Source organism: Tauraco erythrolophus, chromosome 1 (genome assembly GCF_009769465.1).
Source record: "Tauraco erythrolophus isolate bTauEry1 chromosome 1, bTauEry1.pri, whole genome shotgun sequence".
NCBI classification, from domain to species: Eukaryota; Metazoa; Chordata; class Aves; order Musophagiformes; family Musophagidae; genus Tauraco; species Tauraco erythrolophus.
In genome coordinates, this window is record NC_141465.1 from 135529346 (window position 1) to 135544306 (window position 14961).

At 49.9% G+C, this 14961-nt stretch overlaps 1 protein-coding gene across 2 annotated transcripts in view; it reads right to left on the reverse strand.

Annotated features, from left to right (window-relative positions):
• Window positions 1–12113: 12113 nt before the first annotated feature.
• FCHSD2 (FCH and double SH3 domains 2) overlaps window positions 12114–14961 on the reverse strand; it is a 204058-nt gene continuing 201210 nt past the window's right edge. For both annotated transcript variants that reach the window (XM_086615149.1, XM_086615141.1), the window contains one exon: window positions 12114–12392. In XM_086615149.1, the coding sequence (XP_086471275.1) occupies window positions 12309–12392 (84 nt within the window). In that variant the 3' untranslated portion in view covers window positions 12114–12308. The remainder of the gene's footprint in view (window positions 12393–14961) is intronic.

The window sequence follows — 14961 nt, forward strand, 5'->3', positions numbered from 1 at the left end:
TTGCCCAAAGCCCCATCCAACCTGGCCTGGAACACTTCCAGGGATGGGGCAGCCACAGCTTCTCTGGGCAACTTGTGCCAGTGCCTCACCACCCTCAGAGGGAAGAATTTCTTCCTTATATCCAGTCTAATTCTCCCCTCTTTCAGTTTAAATCCATTGCCCCTTGTCCTATCCCTACATGCCCTTGTAAAAAGTCCCCCTCCACGGGACAGGAAGGACAGCTCTGGATGCCCAGACCCTTGGTCCCAGCGCTGCGCCTTGAAAGATTTCAGCTGCGTCGCCTTCCCGTTCGGGCCAGGGGAAGGAAAACTGCTTTGAGATGCAGAGAATGAAGACGAAGGCATCAAAGAGGCAGCATCCTTCCTTGTAATCCAACACGAGGGCTCCTCGGGGAGGCTTTCTGATCCAGCGCTGGCTGACCTCCATTCCACGCTTCCTTCTAATGGCCGTTGGCAAGGGGACAGACCGAGTACTAATGGGGAAAAACGCTCCCTGAGGTCCCATCACCAGCTGAGCCTCAGGTCGGAGCCCGTCCTTTCACAACACCTACGTCTGATCTCTGTAACTCTTGGCTTGCCAGGCTGCAAAAACCCCGGGGTCAAGCAGCCGTGGTGGGCACGAACACTCCAGGCTCGGGACCGGCGGTGCGGCAGCGGAGCGGGAGCCGCTCGTGAGCCGCCTGGCAATAACGTGGGCATCGCTTTGCCTGGCTCCCGCAGGCGGTTCTGCACCCCCAGGACACAGCAAGAGAGCAGCAGCGCTGCAATGGCTGTCGGGCTGAGCACAAGGTTATTTTCTAGGACGTTAAGCGCCTTGAAAAAGACCCAGGAAGAGCGAAAAGGCACCTGACCAGCACGCAGAAAGCAGAGCCGCCGACTTAACACCTTTTTTTTTTAATATATTTTAAAAGTAGCTTTAAAGAAAGGGTGAGCTCAAGCCAGTGTCAGCAGTCCAAGTGGCTGTTTGCTTTAGAAAACGAGCAGTTTCAGCAAAAACATCAGATGACTGCCATCCAGAAAGCTCTTATTTGCAGGATCTCGCCTGTTCCCATCTCTAAATAAAACATTCAAGCTGCAACACAACACAACTGTGTTGCAGGCGCTAATAAATAAACGCAAAATATTTACCCAGCCTGCTTTTCTGTAGGAATAACACCCCTAACATCCTAGAATTACCTCCATCTACCTCCAGCTAGGATTTCAAATCAATAAATCGTCTCCTCGTGCTCGGATTAGCTCAGCCGGATAATTCCGCGAGCGGCGGCGGCGGTTCCACGCTGTCGGTCGGAGCAGCTCCGCCAGCTGAATTCCCACGAGATCCCCCTTGTTCTCCGAGAACAATCGCGCTGCGCCGGCGCCCCTGGGTGATAATTTGCACTGACCTCGACAACAATTTGTGGGAGTCTGGGAGTCGGCCGCGCCGCGGGTTTCCTTTCCAGGAACGTTAACCGCCTGGCATTTCGTCTCCGCGCACCCGGCGCGGCTCTCGGACGGCGAAAATCGGGATGCGGCAATGGCAGCTGAGGAACGCGGCGCTGATTTATGGCACAGGGAGAACTGGCCTTGCAAAGCCAGCGGGAATCAAAAGCCAACTACTGGAGGTGTTCAAGAGATGAGAGGTGAGTTGAAGGAGATCACAGAATCATAGATGCTATAAGATCACCCCGGAGCCTTCTCTTCTCCAGGCTGAACAGCCCCAACTCTCCCAGCCTGTCTCCAGAGCAGAGGTGCTCCAGCCCTCAGATCATCTTTATGACCCTCCTCTGGACCCGCTCCAGCAGCTCCATGTCCTTCTTGTGCTGGGGGATCCTTTCACTGAAGTTCCAGGGAAGCCCGAGCACTCGCTGCTTCCCTCTGTCTTTCTTCCAAAGCTCTGCCAGAAGGAGCTTTCCCTCTGCAGAGTCCTGCTCTTCTGGCATCCGAATGTGCTGGCCGGTGGAGCGCTGCCCAGCAGCCCTTCTCTGCCTCACGGCTGACGGTCTCCCACCATTATTGACGGCAGCCCAGAAAGCAAATTGTATCCTGGCCTGTGTCAAAAGAAGTGTGGCCAGCAGGTCAAGGGAAGTGATTCTGCCCCTCTACTCAGCTCTCGTGAGACCCCACCTGGAATACTGTGTTCAGCTCTGGAGTCCCCAACATCAGAAGGACATGGAGCAAGTCCAGAAGAGGCCACGGAGATGATGCGAGGGCTGGAGCACCTCTGCTCTGGAGACAGGCTGGGAGAGTTGGGGCTGTTCAGCCTGGAGAAGAGAAGGCTCCGGGGTGATCTTATAGCAGCTTTCCAGTGCCTAAAGGGGCTACAGGAAAGCTGGAGAGGGGCTTTTTACAAGGGCGTGTAGTGATAGGACAAGGGGCAATGGATTTAAACTGAAAGAAGGGAAATTTCGATTAGATATAAGGAAGAAATTTTTTACAATGAGGGCGGTGAGGCACTGGCACAGGTTGCCCAGAGAAGCTGTGGCTGCCCCATCCCTGGAAATGTTCAAGGCCAGGTTGGATGAGGCTTTGGGCAACCTGGTGTAGTGGAAGGTGTCCCTGCCTATGGCAGGGGGGTTGGAACTAGATGATCTTTAAGGTCCCTTCCAACCCAAACCATTCTATCATTCTATGATTCTATGTTCTCAGTAACCACACACGTTCTTCAGCCACCGTCCCCTTTTTGTCCCTTCTCTTGCTGCCCTATGGAGCACCCCTTCCTCCTTTTTAAGGAGCAGCAATAATTTCTGTCATCACGTTCCCAAGGAAAAAGCCAATTGTTCTGTTTTAACACCGACTCTGCTCACTCGACAGCAACACCTCTGCTGATAAACCAAGGGAACACGAACAGAAAAACACAAAATGCAATGGATCATGCCTCACTTCTCAGAAATTAATTAGTGCAGTAATTTGTCCAGGACACAGAGGTGAAGCCCAGATTTGGCCCGCTCTGCAGGATTCAGCGGAGTAAAGAAGACAAATAGCTGTGCTACGGGATTTTAAAAAGCTGCTGTCAGCATTCCCAATGCAACCAGACCTGGAAATTCATTCGTCTTTCAATAAACAATGGAAAAAGGAGAAGTAATCACAGTAGACAAAACTAATTACACCAGAGCAGAAGCACACCTCTCAGCAACTGCTCTTCAATCTGCGAATTCAGAATGTGACGTGGTGTGGTGTGTCCGCATGGAGCTGAATCCCACGGGCTGAATTTTAGCTGGGTACTTCCAGAGCCATTTCTCGGCTGTGTGAAGACGCATGGGTGTGTTAGCGATCCCAGTGTGACCGCCAGCTTCGGCAGCGCGGAGTCTCCCGGCAAGTACTCGCTAGAGGACGGAAAGGAAAATCACAGAAGGCTTTGGGTTGGAAGGGACCTCAAAGATCACCCAGTTCCAACCCCCCTGCCATGGGCAGGGACACCTTCCACTACACCAGGTTGCCCAAAGCCTCATCCAGCCTGGCCTTGAACACTGCCAGGGATGGGGCAGCCACAGCTTCTCTGGGCAACCTGTGCCAGTGCCTCACCACCCTCAGAGGGAAGAATTTCTCCCTCAGATCCCATCGAAATCTCCCCTCTTTCAGTTTAAAGCCATTGCCCCGTGTCCTGTCACTACACACCCTTGTCCAAAGCCCCTCTCCAGCTTTCCTGTAGCCCCTTTAGGCACTGGGAGGTGCTGGAAGGTCTCCCTGTAGCCTTCTCTTCTCCAGGCTGAACAGCCCCAACTCTCCCAGCCTGTCTCCATAGCAGAGGTGCTCCAGCCCTCGCATCATCTCCGTGGCCTCCTCTGGCCCCGCTCCAGCAGCTCCATGTCCTTCTTGTGCTGGGGACCCCAGAGCTGAAGGCAGCACCGCAGGGGGGTCTCAGGAGAGCAGAGCAGAGGGGCAGAATCCCCTCCCTCGCCCTGCTGCCCACGCTGCTCTGGATGCAGCCCAGGACACGGTTGGCTTTCTGGGCTGCCAGCGCATGGTGCCAGCTCACGTTGAGCTTCTCATCACCCAACATCCCCAAGTCCTTCTCAGGGCTGCTCTCCATCCATTCTCCACCCAGCCTGTGCTTGTGCTTGGGATTGCCCTGACCCACGTGCAGGACCTTGCACTTGGCCTTGTTGAACTTCATGAGGTTCTCACAGGCCCACCTCTCGAGCCTGTCCAGGTCCCTCTGGATGGCATCCCTTCCCTCCAGTGGGTCCACCACACCACACAGTTGGTGTCACAGCAAACGTGCTGAGGGTGCACTCGATCCCACTCTCCATGCTGCCGACATGTTAAACATGTTAAACATTTATATGTTAAACAGCACCGGCCCCAATACCGACCCCTGAGGAACACCACTTATCACTGGTCTCCACTTGGACATCAAGTTGTTGACCCCAACTCTTTGAATGTGACCATCCCGCCAATTCCTTATCCACTGTGTGGTGCCTCTGTCAAATCCATGTCTTTTCAATTTAAGGGCAAGGATGTTCTGCAGGACAGTGTCAATTGCCTTGGACACATCCAGGTAGAGTCTTCTCCATCTGTGGTATCTACACCACCTGTCCTGCATCCAAGTGCATTTTTGGCAGAAATGATATATTTATGTGGAAGAAGAACTGGAGCAGCAGGAGAAACTACCTGTGGAGCTCAGCTTGCAGATTTGAGGTTGAATAGCTTCTCCTTTCACAGCAAAGATGAAGCACTGAAAGAACTAGTGTCACCATGTCTCCCGTTCTTCACAGCAACAGCAACCACTAGATGACCCAGGAGAATACTGAAGAGATTCTCACATGGTTCCATTTTTGTGGGGTGAAATGATGTGAAGCCCATTTAATCCATGGCCACTGCCCAGGCTGTCAAGCAGCAGAGACAGGAGCGGTGACAGTTTTTGTGGGAGGCGATGCCGGCTCAGTGGAGCTCCATGGAGACCACCGGGCCCGTTTCCTCCACCGTGCCCTCCTCAGATACCAGCTGTGAAATCCAGAAGACAGCAAAAGAGGGTTTGAAACAAAGGGGCGGAAGAATCGCCGCTTAACACATTTGAGACAGGCCAAGAGGCTGGAAAATTGATTGCAGGGAGCAAACTCGAAATGGGAAGAGGAAGAGGAAGGAGATCGGGATGCAAATGGACGTGGCAGGCACCGTGACGCACCTCAGTCACTGGTGATGCAGTCTGGGTTCAGGATTTGAAAGCCTCCACGAGCCATTGCCAAAGTACGAAGCAGCCAGCCTCTACAGCACGTGTCTTTTTCCAAAGTGTTTTTGGGAACAGAAACAAGGCCACGTCAGAACATTGGGGTTATTTTGTGGACGGTTAAGGAGATAGAATTTGAAGCCTCAATTCCATAATCCGATTCCCAAGGATCGCACAGGGCCCAGCCTAAAGGCCTGTTCATAGAATCATGGAATGGTTTGGGTTGGAAGGGACCTCAAAGACCATCCAGTTCCAACCCCCCTGCCATGGGCAGGGACACCCTCCACTACACCAGGTTGCCCAAAGCCCCATCCAACCTGGCCTTGAACACTGCCAGGGATGGGGCAGCCACAACTTCTCTGGGCAACCTGTGCCAGTGCCTCACCACCCTCAGAGGGAAGAATTTCTCCCTTAGATCCCATCGAAATCTCCCCTCTTCCAGTTTAAATCCATTGCCCCGTGTCCTGTCACTCCACGCCCTTGTTCAACACGGACTTCCTCCATGCCAGACCCAGGAGACTCCAGACCAGCTGAAGCAGAGATCTGGGATCTACAGCCCACCCAAAGTCCACAGCATTTGCTTTCTGAAAGGTTTCGGGCTGATTTAAAAGCTCTTTTTTGCAGGGAGCACACACAAAGACGTTTCCAGCCTGGAAAAGAGAAGGCTCAGGAGGATCTCAACAATGTATGTAAATACCTGCAGGGAGAGCACCAAGAGGACGGAGCCAGGCTCTTCCCAGCAGTGCCCAGTGCCAGGACCTGAGGCCACGGACACGAACCGAAACACAGGAGGGTCCCTCTGAACATCAGGAAACACTTGTTCACTGTGAGGGTGACCAAGCACTGGCACAGGTTGTCCAGGGAGGTGGTGGAGTCTCCGTCCTTGGATATATTCCAAAGTCATCTAGGCACGGTCCTGGGCCAGATGACCTCTGGAGGTCGCTTCCAACTTCAGCCAGCCTGTGATCCTATTCCAGGTGACCATCTCGTCAGCTTTCAAAGGAAGCAGCACCACACACTCAGCCAGAAAACTCCATGACGGCTGAAACAGGAAACAGTTTTAATAATTGGAGAAACTTTTTTTCACTGGGCCATCTCCATTTTATCCCCCGCAGGGCCTGCTGTACGTGGCAGAAACGAAATTGTGGTCTGCTACGGATAAAAATAATTCCAGGGTGTATTTTTTTGGGGGGGAGGGGAGGGGGGAAGGGGAGGGCTGAGTGTTCCCTTGGGATGCAGAGCACATTCCAGCACGCCAAAGGACAGCCTGGCGACCTGCTCCGGCAGTTTTCCTTCAGCCCGCGTAGGAAAAGCGGAGCCGTACCGTGGCTGCGTCCGGACTCCGCGCACAAACGCCGCCGTGGTGAGCTGGTGAGTGGCTGCACTCCTGCCTGAGCACACCCGTTGGCATCCCCCTTCCCGTGCTGCCAACGGGAGGGCGGGCATTCCCCGCATCCCACTAACCACAGATTCCTGACCTCCTCCGGTCCGTCCCCGGTATCACTGCAGTGCTTTTATTTTCTGGATGGAGTGACCTGCAATGCAGAGCCTGACTTGCTACAGAGATCCTTCCACCGGATCTGTGATCCTCAATCCCCCCGGGCAGCGCCCGGAGTAGGAAACTACTTGGTACAGTAAGCACGTCAGCGTTTTCCTAGTCGCATTTTTTTTTTTTTCTTGGCTCATTTGCTGCATCCCTGACTTCAGTTAAGTTTTCTTTCCTTTTATCCCTCGCTCTCTCCAACCTCCTCCTGTGCCTTGATCCGAGCTCTCCATACCCCCGAGCTGACCTCCTGAAGAGAGCCGGCCAGATGCCAGAGAGAAGGGGACAGGATGCTCCATCCCATCGTTTTTATGTAGGGCAGCAGATCTGCAAACAGGGAAAACGTGGGGAGACAGGACCCTTTCCACAGCAGCAGCATCCTCCCTCCCAAGCTTCCTGGGAGGCTCGGTTGAAGGGAAGGCTGAGGAAGGCAGATTTTCCACTCCTCCTGCCTCTGCCGTGCTGAGATTTGCAGGTTATTAATTATAGGGACCGTGCTGGAAGAACAAGCAGGAAAAAAAAATAAATGCAGGTTGCAAAGTAGCCAGTCCTCTACGTTACACACAGAGAAGCAAAAGATCCTTCGTCTGCAGAAAAGAGTGGGGATTTTGTTCTCCTTTTTAGTTACCGTTAACAGTGAGAGATACTTGTGCTCTATGGGAAAGAGAACTCACTCACATGCCTGTTTCTTTTAATACTTCCATGAAACAAACAAAAAGAATCATGGAGAGGCTTGGGTTGGACGGGACCTCGAAGATCATCCAGTTCCAACCCCCCTGCCATGGGCAGGGACATCTTCCACTACACCAGGTTGCTCAAAGCCTCATGCAGCCTGGCCTGGAACACTGCCAGGGATGGGGCAGCCACAGCTTCTCTGGGCAACCTGTGCCAGTGCCTCACCACCCTCAGAGGGAAGAATTTCTTCCTTAGATCCCATCGAAATCTCCCCTCTTCCAGTTTAAAGCCATTGCCCTGTGTCCTGTCACTACACACCCTTGTCCAAAGCCCCTCTCCAGCTTTCCTGTAGCCCCTTTAGGCACTGGAAGGTGCTGGAAGGTCTCCCCGGAGCCTTCCCTTCTCCAGGCTGAACAGCCCCAACTCTCCCAGCCTGTCTCCAGAGCAGAGGTGCTCCAGCCCTCGCATCATCTCCGTGGCCTCCTCTGGCCCCGCTCCAGCAGCTCCATGTCCTTCTTGCGTTGGGGACCCCAGAGCTGAAGGCAGCACTGCAGGGGGGTCTCAGGAGAGCAGAGCAGAGACCCGGCCCAATCAGTCTGTAGGAAGGCACATTGCATCGTTCACCCCCAACACTTCTGTCACGTCTCAGTCTCATTATTTTCTTCGAAAATCTGGGAACCAGAGCCATCAGAGGAAACCCCGGCTCCGAGGGAGCGACGCTCCTGCTGCCGATTCTCCCAGAGACCAACGTTTCAACCTTGGTGCTGGGCAAATTCCCCCTACTGCTTCTCCAAACATCCCAAGCAGAACATATAACCATGGAGCCTTTTTTTTTTTGGCCTCTAAACGGCCGCTGCCTTCGGTCTCCCACCCACAGGCGAACGGCATCGGGGTGAAGAGATTTTCATGGAAATAAGTTACGCTCAGGTGAATGGCAAGCGTGATGCAATCACAGCACACCTGCTGCACGGGCATTACCTGCTGGGGTGGTTTTGCCACGGCACAGCTTTTAAGGAAAAAAGTTAAAAAATGGAAAGAAATGGAAAGTGGCATCATTGGTGGATTTGGGGATTAACGGCATCTGTAAGTGATGCTGACAGTGAAGAGCATCCCAAGCAAAGGGGGTTGTGTGCGATGCAGCAAGAAAAGGAGAGATGCAACGAGCAAGAAGCTGAAAGAAAAGGACAAAGCGGTCAAAGCAGCAAGGCAGGACACGAATTTTTGGAGAAGCGCAGTGAATCTGCACAAAAAGCATGGGAAGATGGGATTTCTCAGAGGAAGAGGCTGCGGGAGCTCAGGGGAAAAATGATCATAGAATCATAGAATGGTTTGGGTTGGAAGGGACCTTCAAGATCATCGAGTTCCAACCCCCCTGCCATGGGCAGGGACACCTTCCACTACACCAGGTTGCCCAAAGCCCCAACCAACCTGGCCTTGAACACTTCCAGGGATTGGGCAGCCACAGCTTCTCTGGGCAACCTGTGCCAGTGCCTCAGCACCCTCAGAGGGAAGAATTTCTTCCTCAGATCCCATCGAAATCTCCCCTCTTTCAGTTTAAATCCATTGCCCCTTGTCCTATCACTACACGCCCTTGTAAAATGTCCCTCTCCATCTTTCCTGTAGGCCCCCTTTAGGTACTGGAAGGCTGCAATAAGATCACCCCAGAGCCTTCTCTTCTCCAGGCTGAACAGCCCCAACTCTCCCAGCCTGTCTCCATAGCAGAGGTGCTCCAGCCCTCGCATCATCTCCGTGGCCTCCTCTGGACCTGCTCCAGCAGCTCCATGTCCTTCTTGTGCTGGGGACCCCAGAGCTGAACACAGTATTCCAGGTGGGGTCTCAGGAGAGCAGAGCAGAGGGGCAGATGAAAGGCTGTGTCACAGTTGTGTGGGAACAGTGGGAACGAAGGATTCAAGATCCAACCCGACGCCGCGGCAGTGCCCGACGGCCGCTGGCGCTGGAGTCCCGCTGCAGTCTCCAAACAGGGTGAACTGGTCCCGACTCCAAACAGCTGAAAGCAAAAAATGGGAAAGAAAGGAGCAGGCGGAGCTGCCGGATCGCTCGGCACCGAACGCAGAAAGAAAGGGAACTTTTGGGGAACTGGAAGGAGCTGAGCAAGGAGCTGGTCACGGGAGGGTCCGAACAGAACAGGGAAACTGGAGCGTAAAGGGATCCTAACGCGGGTTTGGGATGCAGTGGAATTCCTCCGCGCACAATTAGGCAAATCAAGCCTATTTAAGGACAATCACACTGAAGAGTTATTACCAATCCCTCTCCCTCTCTTTCTTTATGCAATTATCCTAATTATCCTAATTGCAGAAAGGGTGTGGAGCAACTATTTTGATAACTGGAGCTCTGTTTCTCGCTCTTTGTTTTTGGCACAAGTTTGCCCCTCACACAAACACCACCTTAAAACGATATTCAAAGTTTTGTGCCAAAGTGTTTTCCTGAGCAGAAGATTCAAATTTCTGTGTCAAAGCCTAAACCATGAAAACGACACCGAGGAAAATCAACATTTTCACCCCAAAACACCAGGTTCTCCCTCCCTCAGCCACAGATCTACGCCCAAATCTTCCACCGCCGTGCCGCCCCCGGCGTGGTGGTGCCCCTTACCAAGGTCATGCCACGGATTTAGTTCCACTTTTTTATTATTCAACTTTTTATACATAATAAATACAAACTTTTTACAGCCAATATAAAGAAAGCACTCGCAGCGATGCTTTCAGTGTACTGACGCTGTACACGATGATACGTCGAATACATGCCCTGTATGAAGAAATCATAGTTAAAAAGGAGGCAGATTTTTACAACTTTTCTTCTTTTTTTTTTTTTTTTCCTTTTTTTTTTTTAAATAAAATTAGCAGCTCTTACAGAAATATTTTAAAATACAACTAAAAGAGACTTTAAATAACACTTTCTGAATTTTGAAAGTCAGGTATGAAGGACACAGAAAAACTGGCCAAAGAAATTGAACGTGAACGTTATGGCAACACTTGCTTTTCTTCTGCGTTGTGAAGCTTTCAAAATTTTTGCAAACAGTTAAATCTTTTTTAAATTTTTTTTTTTTTTTTTAAACTTAAGAATAAGTTTGATAAACACATAAAAAGACCTCAAACAGATCAACAGGACGAGAGGTGCAAAAGAATGAAAAATATGGAAAAGACTTCATTGGACAGTCACTGATTTCATAACTGATCCACGAATTGTTTTCTTCCAACAGCCCCACTCTTGGTTAAAGATCCCACTGGGAAAGGAGATTGGCAAATCTCCACTGGGAAAGGAGATTGGCAAATCTCTACTGGGAAAGGAGATTGGCAAATCTCCACTGGGAAAGGAGATTGGCAAATACGAATGTCTCAGAGACCCAGCTTGGGTTGGGATTGACAAGTATGTGCAAAGTTTATGGTAAAACCTTGCTAGATGATTTTATTTCTATTTTTTTTTTTTTTTTGTAAATGCAGCCTCAAAAACTAGCCCTTGTTAGTAAATTAAAGGTAGAAAATTTACTGGCTTAGAAAAAAAAAAAAAACAAAGACAGAAGAGCGCATTCAACAGAACCCATATAACAGCTCAACAAACCCAACCTTGTGATGCCTTTTAACTGAAGCTTTGATTGGATGGAGATTACTGAAAATAATTTAGTGAGTACACAAAGAAAAACCTCTTTTCATCCAGTTTTTCCCTTTCCTCTGACCCTTTCTCTCCATATTAAACCTCCGAATATCCTCTGCCCTTTTCTTTCCAACACCACCGACGGAAAAAAAAGCTTCCTTGTCAATAGGTCTCCGATTGAAAATTAGTTTTGAAATTTCTTTTACTCTCCATTTGTTGCCCAAGAGTAATTTGAGACCGGAGTCTTGGCCGCGAAGGGAAACCGGAGCTCTTCCCGGCGCTCCGGCTTTGGCGGCTTCACGGGCTTCGCCGGGGAAAACGCTCCAGGACCATCCAAGGCAAAGAACTAAATAATGCACGTAAATACTCAAAATGCAACTTCTAACTCTAGCCAGATGTTTGGATGACAAAGATATACTGCTAACGTCGGATAATAAAGTACACGGCAATAACTGGGGTAAGAGTGACCCAAATATTTTTAAAAAAAAAAAACCCCGAAAACCAAAATCCCCGAAAATCTGCTAAGAAAAAAAAAAAAAAAGAAGCTCAATTTCCAGATCTAGACAAAAATCTCACTTAACTCTTCTACCAGTCGGTTTATGCTATGGAAGAAGATGTTGCTACTAATTCAGCACCTCCATCTCAGATACTCTAGTACTAAAGGTACTGCATAAATATTAACACAGAGAACATTTAGTTCCGTTTCACTGCTAATTATCGACGAGGTGTGCATTCAGGTCATTAACGCCATATGATCCGCAGCGCTTTTCCTTATCTGTAAGATTATTTTCCCGTTTCTTCCTTTCTGCAAGGGGATTAAAGAGGAGCCAGCCTCTCCTTAACGCTTCTTTTGCAGTTCCCTTTTTCATTCCACGAGATCTGATTAATCAGACGAGTAATGCTACTTGAAGAATTGATAATCTTTAACCCGTTCCCATGGCAACAGTAATATACTGTACTAATGCACGTGATCGAAGGATGCTGTGACTAAGTGAGGCTCTTTCCTCAGCCTCCACGTAAAAATTGACCATCTTCAGCCAAGAGAGACCCCTGCTCCGAGGCAATCCTCTGCTCGCTGTTTGGCCCGTCGTGGTTTGTGCTAAGAGAGGAAGAATGATGTCTGTAAATCAAAAAAACCCAAACAAACAAACAAAAAAAAAGGCACGAAATAGTCATGACTGCGGGAAGGAATCCACCACGTCGCTGCCACATCAAATCCTCCCTATCTCTTGCTCTATTCAAAGTCTTCATCATGCAAAGGTGCCTAAAAACGAGATTGACCAAATACCACGTGGTTGGTCTTGATTGTAGCACTACTACTGAGCTAGTCCAACCGTCACACCAGAGTAATTTCCACGTCCTCTATCTTCTCTGTCGTCCGGCGGTGATGCTGCGTAGGGGGCGGTGGAGCTGCTCGCACCTGAAACGGACAGAACCAGCCCATGACCATCAGAAAACGGTCAACATTTCACAACTTCTGCAAACTAAACCACCAACTTTCAGTTTATACCTCAAGATGATGCAAGTATACAGATTGTATATGAAGATCACAGGATCACAGTGAGTAACCAGCTGAATTTGGGTCCAGCAGTCTCCAATTCAGGCTCTGCATTAGAAACTGTCCCCACTTGCAGGTGGCTTTTCTCCAGTAAGACCAGCAATCACGACAGGGTAAACACACCAAGGAAAGTAACCTATCTGTTCTGCCTGTGCCCATGGATAACCCGGTACACAGACCTGGGACGGGCTTTGGACTTTACACCAAATGACGAAATCTGACGACGCCCTTGCCTGGAATTTAGGTGGACTGGAAACTCCAAGAATGCCTCGTTGCATCTAAGCAGCTTACTCGTATTTAGAATCACAGAATGGTTTGGGTTGGAAGGGACCTCAAAGATCATCCAGTTCCAACCCCCCTGCCACGAGCAGGGACACCTTCCACTACACCAGGTTGCCCAAAGCCCCATCCAACCTGGCCTTGAACACTGCCAGGGATGGGGCAGCCACAGCTTCTCTGGGCACCCTGTGCCAGTGCCTCACCACCCTCAGAGGGAAGAATTTCTTCCTTAGATCCCATCGAAATCTCCCCTCTTCCAGTTTAAAGCCATCGCCCCGTGTCCTGTCACTACATGCCCTTGTCCAAAGCCCCTCTCCAGCTTTCCTGTAGCCTGTTTAGGTACTGGGTTGCTGACCTGAACAATACACATCTGAAATCTGATGCTACTTTTTTACACTGCCACATCAATAAAGTTATTATGGCTCCTGATAGAGGTTACCTTAAGCCCTGACAGCATTTCACGCGGGGTTTCTATCCCATCAGAGTGTCTTGCCATGGAAAACACGAATTGTGGAGCAACACCAGAACCAGCTTCACAATATTTTCAAACCAGGCAGCTTTAAAATGCAATGCTAAGAGAAATCCTTTTAATTACGACATGACGCTGCAGTAGTATCTCGAGAAGACAGTCAGTTGTAAGAAACTCATGAAGCAAATATCAATCTACCAAATGGAAAAGCTGAATCCGTGTCCTTTCACAAGGGAACAGGACAACGTACAACTCCGTTCATACTGAAACACTTCACGCCGCAGTACTGTGTCTGGCAGGTGTCAGTGAATAAGGCTCCCTCACCCACTATTGCAATATTCAGAATATATTTTGTGAATATCCAAAAATGCTCTTTTTTTTTGCAACCTTATTCACTGAGAACGCCAGGAAAACACCAGTGTTACACATTTGGTTTAGGACTTTGAAACCATCAAAACTTGATTTCAAAGTTAATCCTAGGAGATGGATTTTGGAAGTTCTAAGTGATTAAATTCCTTTCCTTTCCCGGCAAAATGTCTCTTTCTAGGCAGCAAAGACATCACAAAATATATAGACCTCATCTGTAAGAATTTTTAATCCAAAACCCTCAAATCAAGGGGTTTGGAAATAAATTTGATCCTAAATGCAATCAAGTCCCACGGGCTCCATATTACGTCAAAGTGCTGGCAAGAAGTTTGCTTCTTCCACACTGGAGAAGAAGCAATTGTGTAAATCATGTAATGAAACCGTTCTGGCATTTATTCACCACCTCTTTTTTCCCTCTGTTTATTACGTGTGGCAAGAACAGAAACAACCTCCCAGTGCCTGGAAAGGCGGCGTAAGTTTATCGACTACCATCTATTTTACTATCATCTTGGACGTAATTCCCTCCCAGGTCAGATTTCCTGATTCCTGTGCCTCACCCAGTGACATGCAGGTGTTACACCCATGAAGGCAGATACAGAAGGGCAGGTCAGGTGAAGGATAAGGGATGGGTAACACTCAAGGTCCTCTTCAAACACGACCACTTACTGTTTAAACAAGCACAGCTTTGTTTTGTTCTGGTGTTCGCTTATAGAATCATGGAATGGTTTGGGTTGGAAGGGACCTCAAAGATCATCCAGTTCCAACCCCCCTGCCATGGGCAGGGACACCTTCCACTACACCAGGTTGCCCAAAGCCCCAACCAACCTGGCCTTGAACACTGCCAGGGATGGGGCAGCCACAGCTTCTCTGGGCAACCTGTGCCAGTGCCTCACCACCCTCAGAGGGAACAATTTCTTCCTTAGATCCCATCAAAATCTCCCCTCTTCCAGTTTAAAGCCATTGCCCCATGTCCTGTCACTACACACTCTTGTCCAAAGCCCCTCTCCAGCTTTCTTGTAGCCCCTTTAGGTACTGGAAGGTGCTGGAAGGTCTCCCCGGAGCCTTCTCTTCTCCAGGCTGAACAGCCCCAACTCTCTCAGCCTGTCTCCAGAGCAGAGGTGCTCCAGCCCTCGCATCATCTCCGTGGCCTCCTCTGGCCCCGCTCCAGCAGCTCCAATAGCTCCAACAGCTCTCCTGTTCTGTAGCTTTTTGACACATCTATGGTGTTATCGAAGGGGAGGGAACAGACCTTTCCTCGCAGCACTCACCCGAGACACCACGTTTTTATACACAGCAACGGGATGTGCCGAGCACGGA